The sequence below is a fragment of the Pelmatolapia mariae genome, linkage group LG1 (genome assembly GCF_036321145.2).
Source record: "Pelmatolapia mariae isolate MD_Pm_ZW linkage group LG1, Pm_UMD_F_2, whole genome shotgun sequence".
Lineage (NCBI taxonomy): Eukaryota > Metazoa > Chordata > Actinopteri > Cichliformes > Cichlidae > Pelmatolapia > Pelmatolapia mariae.
In genome coordinates, this window is record NC_086227.1 from 27162680 (window position 1) to 27187815 (window position 25136).

Sequence of the window (25136 nt, forward strand, 5' to 3'; positions counted from 1 at the left end):
TTTGCGAAAAGTGTCTTTGAATGCATGATTGAAATAACCACAAACAGAAATCCTGTTTATGTCAGTTTACACTGCTGACAGCCACTGACAGGAGCTGAAAGCAAAAAATAAAAACATAAATAACACAGGCGACATCCTGTGGTCCCTCAGAGGTTGGAAGTCAGTCGAGCTTTACACCCTCACCACCACAACACCCCAACAAAAAAGGGATGATTTTGGCATCTTTACACCGGCACTTGCCACCAGCTGGTGCTGTGAAATCGGATCTCACAGAAGGCTTAGATGTTGGTATAAAAGCATGTGTAAGTGTCTTGTGTACTCCCCCAGGGCTTTTGTGTCTATTTTATAATTTATAGTGTAGATGAGGTGAAAGTGAAACCAGCTTTTTCTCCTCTGGTCCATCTTGCTGAGAGAGGCTAGGAGAGGGTAAAAAAGAAAGAAAGAATGAAAGAAAAGCATATTTCTACCCATAACAACTCTCATGATCATTACTTTAGTGAATAGTCAGAGATCATAAAATGTGTAGCAGTATTTTCTACACATCTGTTATGTTTTTAGAGCTGTATAACATTAGTTATAACATTATAACTAATGTTATTTAGTAATCAATAACATTAAACAAGGATCTGTTTAAATGCCATTCTGTTTTCATTTCCATTCTTAAAATTGCCTCCATCTTTTAGCAAACTGGTCCATGTTTTCAGTTAAACAGGTTAAAGTGTACACCAGCGTTCCTGTCACACAACCCCGACTGCACTCATGACACCGTGTAACTCGACACAGCACTGTGTTGTTCTGAGTGAGGGAGCTGATCAGTCGGTCTGCCCGTGTCCTGTGCCGATACTTGCCTGCTGCACCATGAGGGCTAAAGTCTCAGACATGCACAGTAAGGACTGTGTCAAAGTGGCTGTCAGAGTCCGACCGTTCAACAAGGTCAGTGTGCTGATGTTTTCTATAATAACCACTACTTATTTTTCTTTTGTAAGCCTTTGTCTGCTGTCTGCTTGTTAAATACTCATATTTTGTATTCTTAAGGTGTGACGCACACTGATAAACTGCGTACTTTATGTACCCTGATAAATCCTGTTGCTTCTTTTAACATGTACAACAGTAAATAGTAGATTAAATCCACAGGGCTAGTGATTTCAGTCTGAGCAGACAGATGCAGCGCAATTTAATAAATAAAATCAAAAAGAAAAAAAATGCTCTGTGGATTTGGAGAATGTAACAAAGTGATCAGTTTTCATAAGATGTCTCTTCCTTATCTATATATGCACTGACCCTTGTCCCCCAGTAGGACTGTACTGAGTCTGGTGAAAACTGTTTCATAAAATTCAAATTGTGTGTTATTGTGTCTCCTACCTTCCCTTCCACTTACCCTCATATTTTCCTTGAAATCTAAAATAAATGCTTTTATAAACCATTTGCTCTCCCAGCTCTTTTTAGTCTCTCTCTATCATTTCATCTTCTTTCGTTTTCTTCCTTCACTCAGAGAGAGAGGGATGCGGGCAGTCGCTGTATCATCTCCATGGTTTCGAGCTCCATCACCATCCAGGATCCACGGGATTCCCAGAACCGACGGTCTTTCTGTTTCGATTATGCCTATTGGTCGCACAGCGGTTTCACAAGAGACCACAGGGGTATCTATGTGCCTGAAGAGCCAGGAGGGAGATACGCTGACCAGGTCAGGTCATAAATGAGCTGGGATGTTGTGCAAGATAAAATCTAGCTGGTTTGGGCAGAATAAATCTGAATGGATATGAAGGGAGTTATAAGATTTATAAGAATGCATTTACAGCTAACGAGATATCATCCATTCCCAGGACAGCGTGTTCCAGGATTTGGGAGAAGGAATATTGGAAAATGCGCTGCAGGTAGCACTCACAGTCTTTATCTGATACTCTCTATCTCATGTTATCAACTCTTAATAATAAATCTTCTAAAATTACATGCGCAGGGTTATAATGCCACATTGTTAGCCTACGGTCAGACTGGCTCAGGGAAGAGTTACTCCATGATGGGTTATGGGCCTAACAAAGGCCTGATTCCTAAACTCTGCGACCGGTTGTTTCAAGCCATCAGAGAAAACCAGGAGAACAGACAATGTCAGGTGAAGGAAAAACACAAGACGATGCAGAATGCTGTGAATGATTAAGCGTGTAAATGATCTAAAATGTGTTTTTTCTTCATGTCCCTGCAGGTCTTTTTCAGTATGTTGGAAATCTATAACGAGCAGGTGGTATTTGGAGCAAATTCGTTTCCCTGGATATGAAACATGCTACGATGCCATTATGTTTCCTGACTCTTGCTTTTCCTCCCCTCTCTGTCCAGGTGGTTGACTTGCTGTCTCGGGCGTCTCGGACTCCGGGCGGGCTCAGAGTCAGAGAGGAGCAGCAACGAGGATTCTATGTGGAGGGTCTCCGCACAGTCCCCTGCGAGTCTGCAGCTCAGGTAGAGAGATGAATGGAAAAAGGATACAAACCAAACCAAACAACTGCACTAGCCAAAGGCTAAGGTTGCAGTCACGTGCAGTTAATATTGGAATCTTTTGGGAATTAAATGCTTTGTGATCTTCTTCAAAGAGAGCCTCACAAAGCAGTCCAGCATGAATCTGTTGGACTCGTCTGGCAGTGAGCATCAGCATTCATCAGAGTCAGAAACTAACAGAGTTAAAGAGGATACGGCCATCAGTCAGAGCCCCACCACACTGGGCGGTGTCGAAGCATACAAAGGGACATGCTGCTGTTTAATCTAAAAACCAAAAAATATATTTTTGTTTAAAAAAATGTGTTTGCAGGTGGAGCAGTTGATGGAGCAGGGGACGAGGACTCGAACCACTGCCGCCACCCACATGAACGCCAACAGCAGCCGATCTCACATGCTCATTATCCTCCAGCTCAAACAGGTAAAGAGGTTCTGTGCACACTTTTCCAATTTGTTAACATAATTAATACAAGAACAAACATATGTTGTATAAATCTACATTTATGTAAGTGGCTGTAACTTCCTGTCAGATCTTCTCTAAAGAGAGCATCACGAAGCAGTCCAACATAAACCTGGTGGACCTGGCTGGCAGTGAGCGTCAGCGTTCATCGGGGTCAGAAGCTGATAGGCTCAAAGAGGGCACGGCCATCAACCTGAGCCTCACCACCCTGGGCAATGTCATCAGGTGATCTGCTGTTTGACTTGATTTACTTTGCATTTACTTTAGTATTTTTGACACTCTTCCCTCATCTCTCCTCCAGCTCCCTGGCTGATGTTGCAGTGGGGAAGAAGGTTGTCCATATTCCTTACAGAGACTCGGCCCTCACAAAGTTGCTGCAGTCTGCACTGGGAGGCAACAGTCGCACTGTTATGGTATCGGACACTCATTTGATACGAGGTTGAGTCTTTGGAAGATGCTTTTAAAGTAAGTTGAGTATATTTGTTTTTAAGATTGCCACATTGAGCCCTGCTGATATCTGCTATGAGGAGTCTCTCTCCACGCTGCGCTACGCTGAGAGGTACAATAAGCACTGTAAAGTCTTCTGGGTATTTCCCTTCTGCTCTATAAGTAACATATTTAATATACGTTTTATACTTTAGTTCTTTTTGGCCTCTCCTTTATGTCGTTCTACACCTAACTTCTTGTCCCTCCACCTTTTCCACTTCTTCAGGGCAAAGCGTATCCAGAACCGTGCAGTGGTGAACGAGAGCCCCACCGAGCGTCTTGTTAAAGAACTAAAGGCAGAGAACGCCAGACTGTTGCAGCGTCTGAGCCGTCTGGGCCAGGAGGGACGCAGGGCGAATGACGAGACCAGTAAGAATCAGCGTTTGAATGCAGCAGAATGGGATTCAGCCAGCAAGAGCTGTTGACAGGTCATCTCGTATCTTTGTGTGTTCAGAGGAGCTCCGTCAGCTGCTGACCCACAATGAGCTTCAGATCAGAGCTATTCAGACTCTATGGGAGCAGCATGTGCAGGAGGCCCTGAAAGACTGGGAGCAACAGTATGCTAACATCACACAGGTGCATGCATAGATGCATACGTAGATGCAGACACGCAAAACACACAAGCAAAGGCTGCAAATGCATTTGATGGAGGTTTTGTATGTAGTGTCTTTAAATGGATGTTTCTCGTTTCCCTCATCCTCACTGGCAGGAGAGGAGGATGATGCAGATGCATCCCTACATCCTGAACATCAACGAGGATGCTCAGCTGTCAGGGGTGGTGAAGCTTTTCATCCAGGAGGGTTAGTCCATCTGAATCTCTCTGTCTCTGTGCCACGAGATGTATGGTTCTCTCCCTGATAGAAGAAGCTACTAAAGGTGGACAATACCAGATAGTTAAATAGCTTAAACAGCCTAATGTAACAAACATGTTCTGCAGATTTTAACATGTTTGGTGAAATGTTAATCTTGTTATCTTTAGGGGAATGGGACATCGGACTGTGTGACTCCTCCCCACGGTCCATTTGTATCAAGGGTCTAGGGTGAGTTTGCCATCATTGCAAAGAATAAGAAAATTGTCTTTTCTTCTGCATGCATATACACTGATGGGGTCTAAATATTCTTTACATCAGTTTTCTGTCTTACATAAAATTGTTTGTGAGGGGCAGCCAATCAAAAGCTGTTAAAGACTGGGTATCCATAAAATGAGAGGAGATCCAGTAATAACATAAGTAAGGATTATCTTGATGTGTGAATAATGCAAACCGACTGCAGCAGAGTCCAATACTAAAAATATACGGAGCTGGGAAGGAGTCGGATCAGTCCCGTTTTTTGTTTTTATGTGCGTTAGGATCCAGGAACGTCATGCTGTATTCAGGAATGAACAGCGCAGGGTAACGCTGACCCCGATGACAGGAACAAAGGTTATTGTAAATGGCAATCCTGTTTCCCAGACAACAGAGCTGCAGCACCTGGTGGGTCTTGACTCAAACCTCAATTATATGATGTGGTTGTGTGACATGCTGTTAAAGTATACACTATATATATATATTTTTTTTTTTTTATCAGGATCGGCTCATTCTGGGTTCCAGCTGTACCTACCTGTTCATTGGTTATCCATCAGAGAGATGCGGGGATGACTGGAGTCGCTATGACTACGATTACTTCCAGTCTGAACTGGCTGCAGCTGAGGGCATCCACCTGGGTGAGCGGGAGCGTGAATAACTCCACATGAAGGGCTCTTATTTTTTGAAGGAAACTCACTGAACTCATTATATTATTCATCTGCATGTTTTTAGGTGAGTCCAGTGCTGGATCAAGTCAGACAGACCCCAGTCTGCTAGCTGTCTTCTATGATTACATCAAATTGATGCCCATGGTGGCTGAGGCCAACCAGATGAGCCAGGAATTGAGCAAGGTAACGCACTGCCTCAGGGTGAAATATTCTGTATTTAACGTGTTCCTAGAAAGCAAATATCTTTGGTTTCCTGTGCGTCATCAGATTCTAGCCATGTGTTGCATTGTGTTTGCAGGGTGTGGAGTTCAAGCTGGAGATTAAAAATCTGGCACTGTCAGATTCAAAAGGCCACGATCTAGAGAAAGACATCATTGTCAGAGTCACCTCCAAGGGAACCAAGCAGGTTGGTCTGTCCCTGTATGGGGTGTTTTGTCACTTGTGTAAACTGGAGCGTCACTTTGAAAGATTACAATCTTTGCATGCACTCTGCAGGTCTGGATGTGGTCCAAAGCCAAGTTTATTAACCGCAAGTTTCTGATGGAAGAGGTTTACCAGCAGCATTTGGCAGAGCAGAGTGGAGACAATGTATGTTAGCTGAAAGAACAATGCTAATGTTTGGATATATAACCTATATTGACATCACATATTGTTAGGATGGTCAGCACTTCCTAAAGCATAAACCTTTCCGGACCAGTAACTCTATTATTAAGACTTTTATTTTTTTAGGAAGTAGCCGGGCTGTCAACAGTAACATTACCCAGAGATAAAGACCCATTCTGGGATCCAATTGAGCCTCTTCTCCTGGGCACTGGCCACCTTTGGCTCCAATCGTTGGCCTTCCGCATCCCTCTGGAAGAGCAGCTAGAGGTACAAACTGATATACTGCATACACACTGGCACCTTCATCTAAAAGTATTTTCAGATGACAGTTAAATAAAATCAGTGGGTGATGATCCCGGTCTGCAGGTGTTGGGGTCAGAGGGCACAGAGGAAGGCATTCTACAAACACAGCTGGTCCCCTGCTCTTCAACTGGACTGTATGTCACACATGCACAGACACACAAACCTTCAGGGCGCAGGTATATCAGTAACTAGATGTTCGCACTTTCCAGCCCTCTGGGTGAGGATGACATCCTGATTGACCCATCAGAGATACTGGGTAGACGACTAGACTTCCAGCTGGTCCTGGATCAGTGTTGTGGCTTACGCTGGATCAGAGAGGCCCGCAATCGAGGGGTTCAAATTGGGTAAGGCACATGTGGCTCGGTGTAGAGTACACTGCATTAAATCCTATTGAACTTGGAGATGGAAACCTGGTATATATTTATTGGCACATAGAGGAAGCTGTTAATAATTTTAGCTTTTGAAAAGGTACTGTGGACTCAAGCGTGAAGTCTCCGGTCATGTCGTCTTCTAAAAGAAGAGAGTGGTGAGATGCTTTCTTCTCTCCGACATTACTTAATCTCCCTACTCTGTTAGTTTCAGGTTATTTGACTGCAGCCAGCCTCTGTACACTCCAGCTGTTTGGCACAATGTGAATCCTCTGCTGGATCACAGAGTCCACTTCGCGTCCCTCCACACCTCCCAGCGTCTGCTAGACTACTTGCAAAGCAGCGCTGTGGTGCTGGAGCTCTGGGGCCTTCAAGGTGAGGATGAACATTTTTTTTATTATTTTATTTTATTTATTTTGCCTGAAGTAAGTGAACTCAGCGATAGCTATTATAACAACAAGACATGCTTAATTTTTTTTAATGAACCGAGTGGGATTTAAACATTTAAACTGGATTTTAATTTCATCGTGTGTACATTATACATCACATTATTAAATTTCTCATGCAGATTTAAGAAAAGCCACAGCTGAAATAGAAAGTTTCTTTAAAAATTGCTGCTCAGTGCTTGTTTTCTATCCCAGAGGGCTGCACTCACTTGAAGTCTTCACTGGAAGTTGTGCGGATGACTACAGATGGCATCTTCATCATCGATGAGTCGAGTCCAACAGAAAACACAGTGAGTTAGACGTTTAGGAGTAATTGTTTACTTTGACATGAGTTATTTATTGTCTTATTTATTCAGTGTGTGTGTTTTATTACAGCCTGTAGACTCCTCAGACCTCAGGTGTTCAGTAAGAGCTCTTCAGCAGGACTTAGATGAACTAAAGAGTGTTAATGAATCACTGAGGAAAGAGAATCACAGTCTGAGGGAACAACTCAACACAGCCAGAAATGGTAACTAAAACATAAAGGTTTGTGGTTTCTATTCCAAAGAACTGAAAAAACTACCACACATATCATGTTGGAAGCTTTTGACTTGCTCTTTCAGAAACACACACACACATTTCTCTCTTCTGGTTTTAGGTGGCGAGGGTGCGCGTAGTCGCTCGGTGCGTCCCAGCTGTGATGCAGAGTTTGCCCGCGCTCTGAAGGTTTTCTATCACAGCATGACTTCAGTAAGAGGTCAGCTGCAGCGCCTGCGCAGACACAGGCCCAGCGTACGTATTCACGTGTTATCGTCTGTCTTAGCATGAGTTAGTGTTACTACAATGTGGACATGCTTAAAATCCTTAAAATAGTGAATCAGCACAGAATGAAATATTGACCTGTTTCCATGCTGCTGTTTTATCACATTATTAGCTCCAAGAGTGAACAGTTTTGAGCTGCTGCGTTTAGAAAATTACATCTGCGCTGTAGTTATTTAGCTCATGCCTCCAATAGATGCATGATAACTGAAGCACTGTGAAGGATCTGCAAGTGTTATTGTTGTGAAAACTGTTTAAGGTCTGGCCAAAATAATTATTGACTTTAAACATTAGGAATATGTTTCCGAGAACGGGAGCTGATCTTATAGCAATTTACCAAAACGTTTGATAAATTGCACTTGAACAGATTGAATCCTGCCCATGGATATAACACTCCTGTTTGCACATCATGCAGGATGTTAATGTGCGTGCTTTCCAGGAGGAGTCAGACCTGCTGGGGCTCAGACTGTTTGTGGATGAGCAGAGTCATTTGCTGAGAGACTTCTCGGAGCAGCTAGAACAGAGCGTCTCTACACTCAAACAAGATGTGGCCGCCATCGTCCGCCGGAAACGAGAACGATCAGGAATCTGGTCTTGACCAGGGTTTTTATTTTTTAGGAAAGTATACATTTATGTTGACACTTTAATTTCGCAACTCTTCAGATATTCCAGTTGAGGAGGGTATGAAATGAGCAGAACCAGGTTCTTACAAACTAAATTCTTTGTTTGGGTAAATAAACATGACGGGGATCTGTTATGATGTTCCTCATTTTCTGTCATATACACTTTTCAAATGGTACATGCTTGTGTTAAAGCTGGAAAAACCATTGAGATAATGAGGTACCTGAGAGCCAAAACCTCAGAATTCAGTTTTTTCTACTCTTAGCTCTGAAGGATGTCACCGAGAGCAGATATCCCTAATATCTAATATCTGAGGCACAGCAGCTCCACTCACTTGTTTTAACAGTCAAATTAACTGAGGGGCTGCAAACGCTCAGTGAAATCAAAAGGGGCTGTTTTGAAATATAAATCATGCAAAGCTACTCTAATGGAGTTTAAGAATAAGAGCATGGGGTTAGAAAGGAGGCCTAACAGATTAGAATTAGTTCACATTAATGAATAGTACATGCACAGTGGACCATGTTCAACACAGTTTATACATAAAAGTATTCACTATATTTTCTGTAATATTTCCTTCTTACTTTTTGTCTGTAAAATTAAGTTTATTCTGGTGGATTATTATTTTAGTACGCTTGGTTAACAACAATGTATATGCAAGTCTACTATTAAGAGAGTAACTACAAGTGAAGTCTGTTTAAAAAAAAAAAGTTTATTAGACTGCATGTATAAGACATCGTTACAGTTCCAAACTGCAAATAAATTAAAAGGCAAAGACAGCTCAAGTTTCAAAATTCACAAAATTCTTACACATTTTTTTAAGCATCATTAAAAATCCATTGTGTTTTCAAGCTAATGTAGTTCACTTTGAAGCTGTATCACAGGAGGACATCAGAAATCTTCCTCGTGTCTCACTGTGGGGGATTAATGTTAACGTAAGTGAACAAGAAAAAGATGTCAAACAGCTGAGCGAGATCGTCTCTCCTTATGTTGAGTTTATGACATATTTACGACAGCGTCTCTCACTGCAACGTCTAATTTGGAGGTAAAAAGCACAACGGTTGATGTTTGTAAGCAGTCACGACTTGTAAGAGTACAGACAGTTGCTGTAGGTCCAAAAAAAGATTAGCGTGGGCACATTTACAAGAGGAGAGGCAGATGTGAGGCAGATTAGTCATCACACAGTACAGAATTTAAAAAAAAAAAAAAAATCTATGTACAAGAAATATGCAGGCAGACAAGCTGACAGCACGTAGCTGCTCATGAGAAATTTAAAACAAGACAGACAGAGATGAGAGGAGCGAGGCAACGGCGAAAGGCAGAGGATAAGCCTGGCTTCAACTGAAGAGGTAGACTGTGGGATAGAGAGACAGTTACAGATATTCTACTGCGAGGAGAGATGAGATTCTTCACAAATAAGCACCACATGTTATTTTTTATCAGAACTGATCATGTTAGGTTTAGGATCAATATCTTCCTTTCCAAAAACAGCACCCAGTAACATGAATGTACAGGTACAGAGAAAGCTGAGGGTCCAGGTGAGGTAGGTCAATCAGGTTTCTAGGATTAGGGACCAAACGGAGATGCATGAACATGAAACAATATTCATTTCCTTTTGCTCAGAGTAGAAAATAAATGTCAGAGAACATGAAGCACAATAACCAAACATTTCTTTTTCTAATGTTGGACTGTCAGTTGTCTGCACCTCTTTGGGCAAGTTTGAGCCTGAGGAACAGGACTACAGATGATCATGTACAGGAGCAGTTTTGGTGTTTATATAGTACATTGGTGATTATTGCATTTAAAAAAAATCCACTTCCTTCCTAAAGGAAGCCCATGTGAAACACTGCTATCTGTTTCCATTTTAAATTACAGCCGTATCTGTGCAGCCATGGGGTTTGAATGCACAGATTTTGTTCTTACCTAACGTCAATCAGCTTTCTTTTTCAGAGGGTAAAAACACGGGGTTGTACGTTAATCAGATTGTAAAGCCACAGGAGGCATATTTTAGATTTTTACCTGCTATTTTGTTTATTCTTATAAAACACTGAGCATGCATTTGTTGTGTAAATTATCTCGCTTGTTTAAAAAGTTGCCTTATCGCTTCTTTGCCAGGTTCAAGCCTCAGTGCAGACAGTTCAGAAGACAGTATAAAAGATGGACGTGGCTTCCAGTTGTGAACTCCTTAAACCGGCATTCTGTTTTATGGTCACCAGGGGGCGATAGCTGTGGTTGCCAAAAAAACTTGGGGCTTGCTAAGTTGACCTCTGGAAACACTTTTCTGCTGGGTTTATGGTTTCAGCCACTCATTTGAGATCACGCTGAATAAAAATAACTTGTGATATAATAATAATGATAACTTGTGATTGACAGGATGTTAGCCAATGAGTGTAGTTTCACAGTCAAACCGGCTTTCTTCCATCACATCCAGTTTCAACAGCAAGATGGCTCATCGAAGCTTCAAGGTGGGACTTCACAAACTAGTGGGTGATTACATGGTAGCTATGTCCATCTTTTATATTGTATATGTCAGTACTAAAATACTTTTTTGGCTGACTTGAAATAAATATCTGTGTGCATGTAAATAAGAGCACAGATCATCCATTACAGCCATGGCCATATTTTATCCCTCTCTGAAACAACCCTTTTACATTCATGGTTGGAAAACGTTTAGTCTTTCAGCTCCCTCCTTCAAGCTCAAGGGGAGAATTAAAATTTAAAAACACATTACTAGTGATGTCTCCATTTCCCACTTTCACTCACTCACTCACTCACACTCTCTCACACACACACACACACACGCGCGCGCGCGCACACACACACACACACACACACACACACACACTGAAGCTTCCAGCAGCAGAAGACAAACTTCACAGTATAAAAATAACTCAATAAACCACATAGAGGTCCATAATTTCACATTAGGCCCATTTTTTTTCCATTTTCTGAAGCCACAAACATCACTCATTAAGAGCTGCAATCCAGAGCAGTGGAGTCGGCAGTGTTCGGGTATTTAACATTATATTCATATAGGTCCTGAAAGATGATCACCAATATATGGATGATGCCACTATCAACCAGACTGAAATACACCTTTGTCAGTGTCTGTTTGTTTCCATTGCTAGCTTTCCCTGAATAATGTCTCGAGTGTCACCAAAAGAGGACGGGGATTTATTCCTGTTGGCTCAGCCTGTTGAATCAAGCAGACCAGGAGTAAACTTAAAATAATTCAGTGAGCAAACTGGTCCACCTTACAGCCAAACTCCATCAAAATTTAGAGGAGTCATGGTTACTGCTCACAAACAACCACAGATTACCAACACAGCACTCAGAGACACATTCCCCATCCTCAAAAAAGAAAACACACAAACAGACTGCTGTGTATCTGCTTCACGTCTCCATCCTTTCACTGATCCAGTGTCTCAGGCGCTGGTGCCTTCGTTCTCAGCTGCTCGGCTGTCACTCGCCGTCGTTCCATGTGTGATGAGGGTAGGTGGCGCCTCAGACACGTCTCGCTGGCTGCTGTGCCTCGAGTGGCTGTCTATCTGATGGAGGCTGCTGTGAGTGGAGAGCGGATGGTCGAGACGTGGATTGCTGCCATGGAAACTGCGGTCCTCTGTACCTCGGTAAACCACGGTATCGCTCCTAAGAGGAGAAGCAATGAAAGAAAAGCTGAGCTTCGACTGATTCACATCATCTGAGAGAAAGCGAGAGCATCGTGGATTTCCTGGTCTACCTGTCATCTCGAGTGCGCCGCAGGCTGCCGTGGTAGCTGGCCTTGCTGTGGACGCTGCTGGCCTTACTCCTGGTGGAGGAGGGGTGCCCGTGGTGAGTTCTAACTGGTTCATCAAGGTCGTCTAGAACAGCTAAGTGGGTGGAGGAGGCATGTGTGGAAGTACCCTAAAGGAGGAGAGATCAAACACATGTAGAGCTGAAACCGCTGAGATTAAAGATTTATTTTAACACCTGACACCTTTGCACAACGTGTAAATATTCAGTTCCAAAAGGCTACATCTTTCTCAAGGCTCTGTGTACATTACTCCAGCATAAGTAATTCATATCTTTTGGATCTTGACTCAAATCTAATGACAAGATTATGCCTCAGGTTATTACTTTTATTATTATGATAGACACCTAGCCAGGTTCACAGGGGTTGAAAAGCTTCATTGATGATGCTGCTAAATATCATCAATGAAGAAATATGTACATCAAAACACCAGTCTGATTAAACCTTTATCAAAGCTTCTAGATGCTGACAAAAGAGACTGCAACAGGCATACAAGATACGATCTTTCATTTCAGTCTTCTCTTCCTTTCATCAGTTTCAAATGAGCTTAGAGCTGTAACCTGTGGACATTCATGTTTGAACTTTACTCCCACGGCACTTATAAATAATTCCTTCCTGCTTTTTTTTCCCTTTTTTTCTTTTTAAAAATCACTGTTGTCTTTGCAGTCCTACCTGAGTGGATGTCCCTCTGGACTTCCTAACGATGGGGGTGTTGGGCTCACGCAGCAGAGACTGAGCAAAGTCCGGCTGCTCTTGCAGCACCTGGCGAGACTCATTCACCCCACTGCTGCAGAAAGAAAAAGATGAAGGAGATCAGAGGTGGGAAGTTTTTACAGAAGGGACAAGTCGCAGATAAAATTGGAACCAAGAGACAGATTGGGGGGGAAGGAGTAGGAAGACATTTAGGATTCAAGAAGTAATACGGGAAAGAGACAAGAAAACAGTTGATAAGGACAGCATAGGGAAGATTAATGATTAATGTGCTGTTGTATAGCAACGTGTCACCACAAAAGGAAATACAGTAGAGATACTAAACCCCTGAACAACTGAGAGGGAAGGAAAATTGCACGTGAAAAAAAGTACAAGATACTTCTAAGTGCATAATTAGTTGTGATAAACTCAATTTAGTTCTCTCGAACATTAAAAGACACACAGTCTCTTCTTACTCTTTGCGCCTGCGTCCATGTAGGAAACTGGCCCACTCAAAACAGGTCTTCTTACTGCCCACCCAGAAAACAGAGGGGATCCCCACCACGAGCATCATCAGATATTTAATTAGGAACAAAACCATGGCCGGCCTGCTGGTCTCCTCAACCTGAAAATAAAATAAAATGCACACGCTAATGACGCAATCATCTAATCAGCACAGCATGGAGTTTTAAAAACACAGAGTGAAGTGAAGCAGAGGAGAGAGAGGAAGAGAACAAAGGCTTTGATTATAATGTAGGCAGACTAATTGTGCAGTAGAATATTTCCTCGACAACTAAACATGAAAGATATGCTAAAAGCTTTGGATCCACCAACATTTAACAAACTAAAATCCTCAAACATAATCTAGACAAACCCAGCTGTTTGATGGATCTCCCAGCAGAGGGCAGAGATTTACAGCAGTTCTTGGTCCTCTTTTTATTGAATATAAATCCCAGATTTTTAAGAAATACAACAAACAGAACGCAGGTTCAAGAAGTTCACGTTTTATTTCTGTGTCGTTCACTCCCAAATCATGGTTTCATCTGTCCGATAAAATTTCACTCTGGGAAACCATCAAACACACTGAGTACTGTGTTAAAAGGTTTTTGTGGAAAACCATTATTTTGTACTTTAGGTGGCCTTTAAGATATCAAATTCTTTAAATTTTCTTTTTAAATTAAGATAAAAATCTTCCTAAAGATGCTATTCAAGCAATTTACCCTCACTACAGTATCCATGAGCAGCTGAGCCTTTTAGTGAGATAAGAGGTTTCTTGTTTTTGAAATCCGGGCCCAGAAGAATTTGCATTTATTAATTAGCTTAAGTCTCTGTTACCCATGCTGAGATGAAATGTGTCTTATTTAGATCATCAGATAAAACGAGAAGCCCTGGGTCTTCAGTCAATTACCACCCGTGAACACACACAAAGAAAGAAACTCAAATGAACTTTGACACCACAAAAGAATCTTCAATTATCCAAGAACAAGCAACTGCGCCCTCTCCCAGAACACACAGAAAACCCCCGGGCAAAGATCACATAACACACAGCAATATTGAAATTCCAGAGCTGTAATAGGACGTAAAGGGGATCTTCATGCTCTTCACAAACACACAGACACACTCACACATAGTGAAAAGTGATGGAAACAATGACAAAGCCTTATGAAGTAAAGGTGTATGTGTGTTTGCACGCATCCAACTGACTGACACACAGGGAGGGATGGAGTATGTTTGCGTCTGCACTGTGCACAATTATCTGGTTAATAATTTAGCACCGGACTATATGAAACACTGCATTCCCACCCATCTTCATAAACACGACAAAGCCCTTATGGAGGACTGGCAGCAGACCGTGACTAAGCAGCCCAGGAAGCAGAGGGGCTGAAAGATGCAAGCATGAGAAAATCAACTGAAATACAAAGAGAAAAGGAAACGGAGCAAAACAAAGATGGGAGAGGTTGGGGTTTTTTTTGTGGAATTGGTCTTGAGAGCTATATTAGCTGAGCTAATGATGCATGCCGCACTCTGCTCCCCTCCTTCACAAATACCTACTCACTCAGCCGCACACACAACTAAGTGCCAGCTCTTACCCACTCTCAACCAAGCACTCAGCATCTTTGGCCAAATCCCAGCTCCCACCCTTGGCCCTTAGGTATCCCATTTCTTTGGGAAATTGAAGGATAGTGGTCATCTAGCCCCCCAAACAGAGCGTGGAGGACCACCTCGCCCTAAGCCGCAGTGAAAAATGGAAGGGGAGAATTGAGATTGGGCCTTTGATCATGAAATAATCCATCTATCCATTCATTTTCTTAACGGCTTAACTTAGGGATGCGGGGGGCTGGAGCCTATCCCAGCAGTCATCGGACAAGAGGCAGGGTGCATTTTGGACAGGTCGCTAACACAGAGAGACAGGTGACAACACGGTCTCACATCCACATCCACACCTATGGCCAGTTTAGGATCACCAGTTAATGTGACGTGTGTCTCTTTGGAATGTGGGAAGAAGCCTAAGCAGGGAGAACATGCCAACTGTACAGTGAAAGGCACCAGCCAATCAGGACATGTGCAGAGAAAGTGCTTACCACTTCACCACAATGCTTTCTTTCATTAAGTAAGCATGGGCGTTCTCGTTGTAGTTCCTAAATGTCTTCCCACTACTGTAATCAATTCTGACGTCACTGGCTACAACAAAGGCAAGAGCCCATCTGAATAAAACCGGGTTAAATTCCAGATACCAATTAAAAATCATCTCCACGTTAAACTAGTAATTGTACATTTTTGTATTTATTTCTCAGAACCGAGTGGCTAACATAAACTAGCTAAAATGTTGGCTAACCAGAAAAATTATGTGATTGGACTTTTTTTTTTTTTAAATGAGACTTTGTTTTTCCCTCGTGTTTTCATACATTTCTGGCCTACAGAACAATGGCAAGGCTTAACTTGTAAAAAAGCTAAAAAAGCTAAAAAACCAAAAACCCGTTGAGCTCCATTCTTGAGTAATTGTGTATTCATGTGAGGTCAGATAATCGGAAAAACTGAGTTTCAGACCGGGAAAACAGACATGATTTTCCTTTTTTTTTTGGCTAAGTGAGTTGCATTTTCTTAAAATCCGGCAGATAAAAGTAAATAACTGGCTGAAAATAGTTGTAAGAAAAGTTTGATTCATTCCTTTATTGCATATTAGTTCTTTTCTAACAGTAACTGTGATGACCCCTAGGTGGTGAATGTGTCTGTGTTTTGTGGCTTGTGCTGTGATTTGTTCTACAGGTGCTGATCGAAGTAACTGGCTGTATGAGCTAAACCTGGGCTCAGTGAGCTTGGTTATAAAAGCTCCATCCTTTCAGGTCTCTTTTGCTCACTGCCCTGATTTGAATACCAGCTTCCTGAACTAGATCAACTTAGCTACAGCACGTGGTCTTGGGTTATTTTGCCTTCTACAGACTCTGCCACACACCCACTACTGACTAGCTGACAAACACGTTCTTTTTAAATATGTTCCATAAAAAATGATCCTTTACTAGTTACTACCTGCGAGCCAGGTTGTGAGACAATGCATGGGTGCTGTTCAAATACACCAACTTATACTAGTTAAAAAATGATAATTCTAGAGATAATCTTTGTCAGACAGGTTAAGTAACTATAAATCAAAATCAGCTATGAACACTTTATTGTTTATTTTGCAGTACTTTGCCTTTTCCCGGTCCATGTTGTCCCCTCAGTCTGACTTAAAAAAAAGCACATGAACGCACTTAAGTTGGTGGGATGACTTCACAACTTGGGAATCCTGACCATTTGAGGAGTATATGAATGGAAGCTATATTGATGTTAACTCCTTCCACTGGAGAAGTATCTTGTTCACTCATTATTTATGATATGTTTAGTAGTCTTACACTTTTCGTTCCTGAGACACAGACAAGCTCCCTCCCCAATAAGGAAAGAAAAACACAGATTCCTCAAAACAGAGCACCTGCGGATTTTCACCATTCAACTTTGGCAGTGTGACAGCACAGACAAACTGTGAGTGACAGAGCTCTGATATTTGTTTGCAGCTGAGAAAACAGGCAGCATGTGCTTTCAGACTGTAGACTACCAGATTTGATTAGCTACTCCGACACTTTTTTTTCTTAAGACAGGCTATCCAAGTATAAAGTTGCAGCACAACAGCTGGCAGCTGTAAAAATGATTTACACATGCACCGTCTTAACAAGCACAGATATAGTGAAACTTTAGAGAAGACACTATTATTACATCATCTAGTAAGACATGAAACATAGTTTGTCTAGTGAGGTTAACACCATCACATCGTGCACTTTCTTATTTTCATCCTTTTACCTTGTATGGGCATGGGATGTGATAACGCCTGCAGTTGTTCTCCATCCATGTTTTCTCCCAGATCTTCCGGTATGTGTGCTCGTATATGTAGCAGCCAATCACAGTGAACAAGGGAGCCAGGTACAGCACAGAGAACACTCCCATCCGGATCATGAACTTGACTAGTTTGGTCTGGTTCTCCTTCTCCAGAGGAATTTCCATGCGCACCCTGTTCAGAGCGACAATGCCCACTAAAAGCAGGGAGACGCCAACCTGACAGAAGACAGACGAGAATTTAAGGCTCAGTGAACCTTTAAAATACTCTTTTAAAGGTTGGGTGACTGACAGACAGGTCTAAAAGACATTTAATGACCCACCCATCATTACTAACCAATCCATCTCTCCCAATGTCCACACTTGTATTATTTCATGCAGTCATTAATCGGTTCACACCACATCCATCCTACTCACCACTTCTTTCATCCACCCACTCACTCATTTATCTCCTGAACTGTACTCACCGCCACATTGACACAGAGCGGTGCCAGAACAAACCACCTCAGGGCGTCTATGTCATACAGCCCTATGAAACACACTCCACTGATCCCATCTCCCTCGATTTTATTCAGGGCCAACAGGGTGACGGTCAGGGCCCCTGGGAGGCCCCAGGCAATCGCATGGAAGAGGAGGGCTTTCTTCTCAATGGCCTCGCTGCCCCATTTAGGCACGGCGGCCAAGAACCAAGTGATTGTCAGTATGACCCACCACACACTGCCGGCCATAGTGAAGAAATACAAAACCATGAAGAACAGGGTGCATGCCTGAGAGAGAAACACAGGAGGAAAAACCTCTGATCAATTAATCATTTGGGAAAGGTCATCAAAACTGTAAATCTGCAACTATATAGTAGTAAAAAGTAAGTTCATGACACGTGTGCGCTCTAAGTCAGTAAATAGATGATTGCACTGTGTAATAAAGATAAAGTAATGAAGTTAATAAGACAGCATTTTTAAAGTGTAGCATAGTTATTTTTATTAATTGCTAAATAAACATCCGTCAACCTCATTATTCAACCACAAAAGAAATAATTTAAAATCTAGTTTAGAAGTTTTTAACCCAGTAAATCATCACTGATGTGCCGACAATTTTAAATCGGGCAGTTTTTTCCCCCCCAGATTCCATAAAAATTAGCAAAAACCTTGTTGTGTGAGCCCTGTGTTATGGTGGATGCTCTGAACTGGGAAGGGCTGACAGGGTTGCACGCGACCCTGCCTTCCAGCAGGAAACCCAGGAAAAACACCAGCGACACCATGACGTAACACACAGCATAGAAGATGATTGGTCGCTCAGGGTACCGGAACCTATCGAGAAAAGAAAATGACTTGGTGTCTTTCTCCACCGCAACGATACTAATACTTTCAAAGAAATGTTTATTTTAAAAGAGACTGGAGATATTATTTCACTACATTCAGCTTTTCAAACCTTGTAACATCAATCAGGAATGTCAGGAAGGTGAAGAGCGTTGCAGACAGACAAACAATGGAAACAACTCCAATGAAGTATCGGATGAAGGTGAGCTCCTGCTGGTTGAAGAACATTGAGGGGCATGGGGCAGAACAGTCCTTCCTGCCCATAAAAGTGTAACCCAGGTCTGGGTCGACCTTGAGCTCTCTGGGGCACCAGAAACCATAATCTCTTTGGACGGTCATTGATGATTGGTCAGTGGGTTCAGAGCCTGTTAGCAGGTCCTCTAGACGAGGATAGGGCTCGTCACAATCTGGGAACCTGCCCCCAAAAAAGTAAAAGAAATTATATAAAGACAACAGCCTCCACAATGACCTTACGGCTACATCAACACAGCAGTTTCAGGAAAAATATTATAATCTACATCAAGGTAAGAAATCACTACATAGAGTTATCTCGGTTATGACATTGCTCTAAACCTGTACCCTGTAGCCTATATGCTGTAGACTTAATGCAGGACTATAAATCAAGCATAAGTTTCAGTCAGATGTACCTCATCTCAGCAAGTCTAAAATGACAATAAAGCTAAATTTAAAAAAAAAAAACTTTACAAATGTGCAACAAGGAAGGAGACTAATGAAAGATTTTAGACTTTAAGTATTAAAGTTGATTTAAAATATAGCAGATTCATACCTGCTGCACTCCATATCATCTGGCCAGGCTACGCCAAAAATTTCCATGAGTTTGTGGCACTCATCCTTGGCCCGCTGGCAAAGGGATCGGCATGGCATGGAAACGTGGCCGTACACAGTGCAGACTGGAGCGTACAGTGCACACAGGAACATCCTCAGGTCAGCACTGCACACCAGGTTTACCATTGGATGAAAAGGCTTTGGAGGAGAAAAAGAACAAAAAATACATAAATAAAATGTTGACACCAGTATTTTCATCTATGCAAAGCTCTATGACATAAAAATACCAACTGTGCAAAGTAAATGATAAGTGATATCCTACTCTCAGAGCAATACCTCTAAACACTGACACTTCGTGCTGCTGGTATTCAACACTAAAGTCAGTGTTAATCAGCATGAAAAGCTTGTTATTAAACATGACATGTATGTGGATGATCCTAACACACATGCAGTGTCTTATAAATATATATTTACACACAGGCTCAGGACGTTAAATGCTATCAGCAGCACACACGAGAAGGCTCATATTTAGCCAGAAATAGACATCAAAGGGGATGGAGGGAAAGCGAGAAGGATAGCAAATAATCTTTCAGTTGCAACTTACACTACTACTCAGTATTTCATCAGCAGTTAGAGGCTTATGAAATATGTACAGCTGCAATCATATTACCACAGATCTCTTTGAAGTTGGGGACAGCAAAGGCAGACTACTGAAGGCTGGAGCTACAGCCATTTGTCAGTAAAATGAGCAAACAAACAGCAGGGCTTTTCACACATGGGAGATTATATACCCTGTTCCCTGTAGGGCCAGACTTAACGGTTTAAGGATGACTTTTGACCTTCATGGTGCTTGTTAGAAGATCTCAAAACAAATTACCAGGAAAATGTAACTCATAACTTACTTATTACTTGCATATTAAAACAAACATATAACTTGTGCACATAATACTATTTCACAGATGCACTCATAAGTTTTAATAACATTGTGTGCACTGTGAGCAGCGCGTCTATGGGAAGTGACCTGCATTCAGTCAGTTCATATCATTTGAAAGCACTAAAACGGAGCTTTCAGTGCATCTTTTACTAGAGACGAAAGAAATCAGAGCAGAACCATGGCAGTAATGAGCGAAGACTACAGCGGTGAAACAATACACTTGCTTGACTGCACATAACACTGCATTGTGCATATGTGTAAAGGAAAAAATGTGTTTGTGTGACACAAAACAGTAAACTTGCATTGATTGCTTCTCATAAAAACTACAGTGCATCCTCATATAGAGAGCATTTGTGAAAATATCCATGCACCAGTGAATGCGACTGTGTGTTTTATGCTCATTTCTGTGTGAGGTCAGGCCTTGCGAGTATGTTTTGATCGTTCTCAATTGCCGTGTTCCAGATCTGCACACTGGAGATGTTCCACCAGTAAATGGATGCAGTGGTGCATGAGATGTGTGACACAGTTTTGCGTATTGCACAGAGACACATGCGAGTGTGTGCACACGCCACCACTCAACTTCATGAATTTTGCAACCCATGCTTTTCTTTTTCTTTTTAAAAAAAAAAATCTATTTAATGAGCAGCATGCATTGTGCCCAATGGTATGAAAACTGATCTAGAAAAATGATCCTTTTATTTGGCTGTAATAATATTTAAGAAAGTCTCACATAATCTTGCCTCTTCAGTGTTTTCTGAGACGCTTCAGGAGCCACACAGGAGCACACACTTCTCTTTGAATAACGTGTAAACCTCAAGACATGATGGGGAAGTCCAGAGTGAAGGCTCGGCTAAATATCTAACCAATCAAATATATCCAAGTATGTATGCTGTGCTGGAGATTTACCAATCAGTGGAAATCTAGGAACTGGATTTTAGTTGTGCTGTTTATTACCTCTGCTAAGGACATTGTATGATGTTACCAGGATTAATCAATAAATTATAGACAGATTTGTATACAAATTGCATCTACCAAACGACACATCAGGACTGAAGGCAGAACTATTAGGAGATGTCCTTATTCTAACATGAAAAACTAGTTTGTATTATAAACTCAAACTGGAATAAAAGGTTCAGGTGCAAATAATTAGAACCTGGCATACAATTTAAGATGTGTACTTCAAATGATTTGAAATACAGTAATTCTTTGTGTAAAAAGAAAAATCTCCAAGAAAGCCAAAAACATGATCACAGGATCAGCAGGCATCTCTTGAAATTGTTGGAGTCAAAGTGCATGCACATTCAGCCAGAGGGAGACTGCACCAATTTCACCTGCCTGGGAGGGGTACCATGCCTCAGCTGTGTGATATTAGACAGCGCATGAGTATCACTTCAGCAGTTTTGTGTTTACAGCAATCAAACGGATTAATATACAATTTACAAAAATAATTATGACACACACTTGCATCCCCTACATTGAGATGTCGTAAAAAGACACACACACACACACACACACACACACACACACACACACACACACACACACACACACACACACACACACACACACACACACACACACACACCTGTATTTGCAGTGGTAACTTTGCCTGCAAAAATTTCTGGGCCTTAAAATGAGGATGTGAAGTTTAATGACTTTGTGAGAGCGTTCAATTTCTTTTTTGTACTGTGTTTAAAAAACAAACAAACAAACAAACAAACAACCTCTCTCCCCCCCCCCCCCCCCCCCCCCCCCCAAAAAAAAACCCCCAAAAAAACCCAAAAACACAGTACATATGTTCAGGTGGTGCCAGCTGAAACTGAAGAGTTCAAGGTGTCTGACATGAGTCATGTTCACTGCAAGGATTTTACTCAGAAATAAGATGTTATGTGAGATAGTGAACGGAGAACGGATTGACACTCTTCTAAAATTCTTTAACGCCATCTAGTGCTATCTCTGATGTTAACTGATGATAATGACAGTGTTATCATGTATCCTTATTAATGTAGCAAAACATGCATTCATGCTTAATATCGAAGACAGACAAACAAGACAAGCTGCAGCTGTCAGCAGCTTAAAACCTCTCCCTCTCTTCTGCAGTTGGAGATGTAGCGACTGCAAAAAACAGTTTAGGATTTGATTTGGCTCATATGGTACTGTGGCTCACTGCCACAAATATCACTGCTAATTTGAATGTTTATGTTGAAATGTTTATGATAAGTGTTCTGTGATGTGACTCCAGGTACGTTGTAAAGTCCTCAAATTTATTTTTACATTTACTTGAATGTATCACTTCACCATTTGTGTTCTCCGTTTCCGTACTGGTGCAGTCTTTCAGTTAAGTGCAGTATAATTCTTTCCAAGCCATTAAAAAAAAAAATCAAATAAAATCTGAAAGTGTTCTGGTCCTCAGTTTCAACAGCTATGTTTATCTGATGTACTCCCACCTCACTCAGCGAGCCTAAGGCCACACTTAGACGACGAGTATCTGCTTTCTGCATGAGTGTGTGCCTGCCTGCATGGGCGACTGGAGGCTTTCTTCTCCTCATACTAACTCTACAGCAAATGTGTGTGCAACTCCTTTTCTACATGTCCCCATTCTGCCCATTTTGCCAGTGCGTGTAGGTTTACATGTGCACTTGTGTGTATGCGTCAGTGTTTTTGTATTTAGCCAATGTCCCACTTATTGCGTTTCCAGTGTGTGTGCTTATGCTAGGCTTGCGTGCCTGAAAAAGTCAGCTTGTGTGTGTGTGTGCACAACTATTTTGGCAGTCAGGGCAATTGCCCCCACATCTCCTACCACAAAGAGAATATTGATATTAAGTGGTCTAACTGTGCCACCCAGCAAGAGAGAAGGGGGATGGCAATCAGCCTTCCATGGTGGGCAACTTGAGTGAATTGCTTGGCATTTTGTGTGTCAGTTGTGATGGAGGAACAGGGAAAGGAAAGCAGAATAGCCCACAAATCTGCCTTGGGGGAGAGGACAGCCTATTAAGACATGGAAAGATATGGAAGAATGAGTAGGGTGGGGAGAAGAGGATACAACCATTGCAGTGGATCTGCTTCCTGCATTGTTTTATTTATTTTAGTCTATAGTGGACAGATGATGAAGCAAGAATAAAGTCACACTATAAAGAACATGGGTACCTACCTTTAAAAAAACATGAAAAACAAACTAAATGTACAATGCACCTCCATTAAAATCTGCAGTATACCAGCACATAGTCTTATCCATTACATATCCCATTTAGCTAAGTTATTGAGATATCACAAATAAACTAACAGTTGCAGTCCAATACTTCAGAAAAGCAGATTATTTAAACTACTGCCATGTTTCTGCCCAAGTAAATTTGCTGGGAAATATGCAATTTAATGCATACAAACATACCATCCACGAGTGAGCAAGCACACTGTGCAACAGACAGAGTTTGTGGTGTCCTTTTTTAATCTATTTTTAATTTTTTTATATATATATTTTATATCTTTCCTTTCATTTTGTTTTTATATCCTTAAATGGCAGCTATATGTCAATCCTTAGTAGCACACCTACTGGAAAACAAATTTGTGAAAACTCTGGCATTACCACCATTTCCGAATGGATTCTAAAATGCAGTCCGACCTTAGATAACTGAGCCACAATTACAGAAAACATAATCTGACAAACTTATTTAACAGCCACTCACACAGGGACAAAGACACACACAGTGCAAGATACAAAAACAAAATGTTCCCTGTAGCTGCTTCACAGACAACAAGCAAGAGGAATTTTGAATCATTCCTCCCCCACAAAACTGTTTTAGTTCATCATGTCTCAATTAAGCTGCACTATTTAGGTCATCCAGCAGCATTGTAATTGGTTTTAGGTCATTGCTTTAGCTTGGGTACTCCAAAATATTAATTATCTTTCTCAATCATTGTGTCGATTTAGTTGTGTACTTTGAGTAATTGTTTTTTGGGGGGTTTTTTTTGCATCACACAATCTCTCCTAAGCTTCATACACTGTCATACACATCATACACTGGCGCCCTGACTCTCCCCTGTAAAACGTCTGGATACAATTTTAAATTGCTGTTCCTTTAGACTCTGACCTTGACACTCCTTTCATAATGCTTCACTGTCAGCAGGAGGTGTTGTTCATAGTGTGCATTGGATTTTTTCCTCCAAGCACAGCACTGTGCATTTCAGTTCTACTTCTTTGGTTTGCTTTGTGGGATAGCAGTGATTTCCTTTATGCTGTCTTTCCATTAAAATCAATCCTATTATTCAGTGTCTTTTCTTATAGACAACAGGAACAAAGGTTTCAGTAGATGTCACTGCAGGTGTTTTTCTGCCACCCTAGGGTAACCTCATTTGGAAGCAACAGTCCTGCAGCTCTACTATTTGCAGTTTGTCCTTTGCTAGGGTTTATTAACATCCAAGTCTTTAAAAATATTTTCCTGATATTTTCTTTTTTAAAGCAATGCAGCTTCTTTAAACGCTTTGATCAAGACACCCTTTTTATGAACAGAGCAGATACATTTAAGTAAGTATTGACTTTCTTTCCAGCCTTCGATGTGAGGAAAAAACCCCCAAAACAAAACAAAAAACAAAACAGGAAATTAATGTTTATGTACTTGATTTTCAATTAACTTTGAAATTGTTTTATTACTTCAGTTAATCAGACTGTCTTCTATATTTGTGACTTACATGAAGCTCAGATTACACTTGAACACTTGTGAATTATAATTGGAGATGTGAAAAAACTTTTTATGCTCAGTCCCTAAAGGTTAAAAAAAAACAAAAAAAACTGACACAGTAGTCACTAGATGAATTTAAAATATTGTAATGAATAATCAAGGCTAAAGTAGGTTATAAAAAATTACTGTGTCCAGTCAAGAACATAGTTGCACAAAATGTATAGCTTAAAAAAAGTCTAGTTATCAAATGGTCACCAAACATACTTCCAAAACCCCATCCA

The 25136-nt window shown here is 41.3% G+C and overlaps 2 protein-coding genes across 3 annotated transcripts in view; one reads left to right on the forward strand and one right to left on the reverse strand.

Annotated features, from left to right (window-relative positions):
• Positions 1–879: 879 nt before the first annotated feature.
• On the forward strand, positions 880–8278 carry kif28 (kinesin family member 28). Its single transcript, XM_063477487.1, has 27 exons — positions 880–933; positions 1493–1684; positions 1824–1874; positions 1958–2110; positions 2201–2236; positions 2332–2451; positions 2798–2905; positions 3015–3169; positions 3246–3357; positions 3436–3503; positions 3657–3799; positions 3885–4006; positions 4140–4230; positions 4410–4470; positions 4779–4902; positions 4997–5132; positions 5227–5345; positions 5461–5568; positions 5658–5754; positions 5896–6032; positions 6132–6202; positions 6278–6412; positions 6645–6811; positions 7078–7172; positions 7258–7390; positions 7520–7653; positions 8120–8278. Exons 1-27 carry the CDS (start codon positions 880–882, stop codon positions 8276–8278), a joined length of 3081 nt encoding a protein of 1026 aa, XP_063333557.1.
• Positions 8279–8990: 712 nt separating this feature from the next.
• The window catches only part of LOC134630308 (frizzled-3-like), a 32317-nt gene continuing 16171 nt past the window's right edge, over positions 8991–25136 (reverse strand). The window contains exons 3-11 of one of the 2 annotated variants that reach the window (XM_063477506.1): positions 19247–19443; positions 18572–18874; positions 18288–18450; positions 17611–17910; positions 17111–17362; positions 13255–13403; positions 12761–12872; positions 12038–12201; positions 8991–11946 (exon numbers count right to left, since the gene is read on the reverse strand). In XM_063477506.1, the coding sequence (XP_063333576.1) occupies positions 11724–11946; positions 12038–12201; positions 12761–12872; positions 13255–13403; positions 17111–17362; positions 17611–17910; positions 18288–18450; positions 18572–18874; positions 19247–19443 (1863 nt within the window). In that variant the 3' untranslated portion in view covers positions 8991–11723. Of the gene's footprint in view, positions 11947–12037; positions 12202–12760; positions 12876–13254; positions 13404–17110; positions 17363–17610; positions 17911–18287; positions 18451–18571; positions 18875–19246; positions 19444–25136 lie in introns of both variants that reach the window. The other variant, XM_063477500.1, reaches the window with a different exon arrangement.

Bases quoted from the DNA above. Each gene is read 5' to 3' on its own strand.
- kif28 (XM_063477487.1), top strand. From the start codon at position 880: ATGCACAGTAAGGACTGTGTCAAAGTGGCTGTCAGAGTCCGACCGTTC. The intron at 1,875-1,957 runs GTAGCACTCACA...TTACATGCGCAG, and splicing joins TATTGGAAAATGCGCTGCAG to GGTTATAATGCCACATTGTT. The intron at 5,346-5,460 runs GTAACGCACTGC...TTGTGTTTGCAG, and splicing joins TGAGCCAGGAATTGAGCAAG to GGTGTGGAGTTCAAGCTGGA.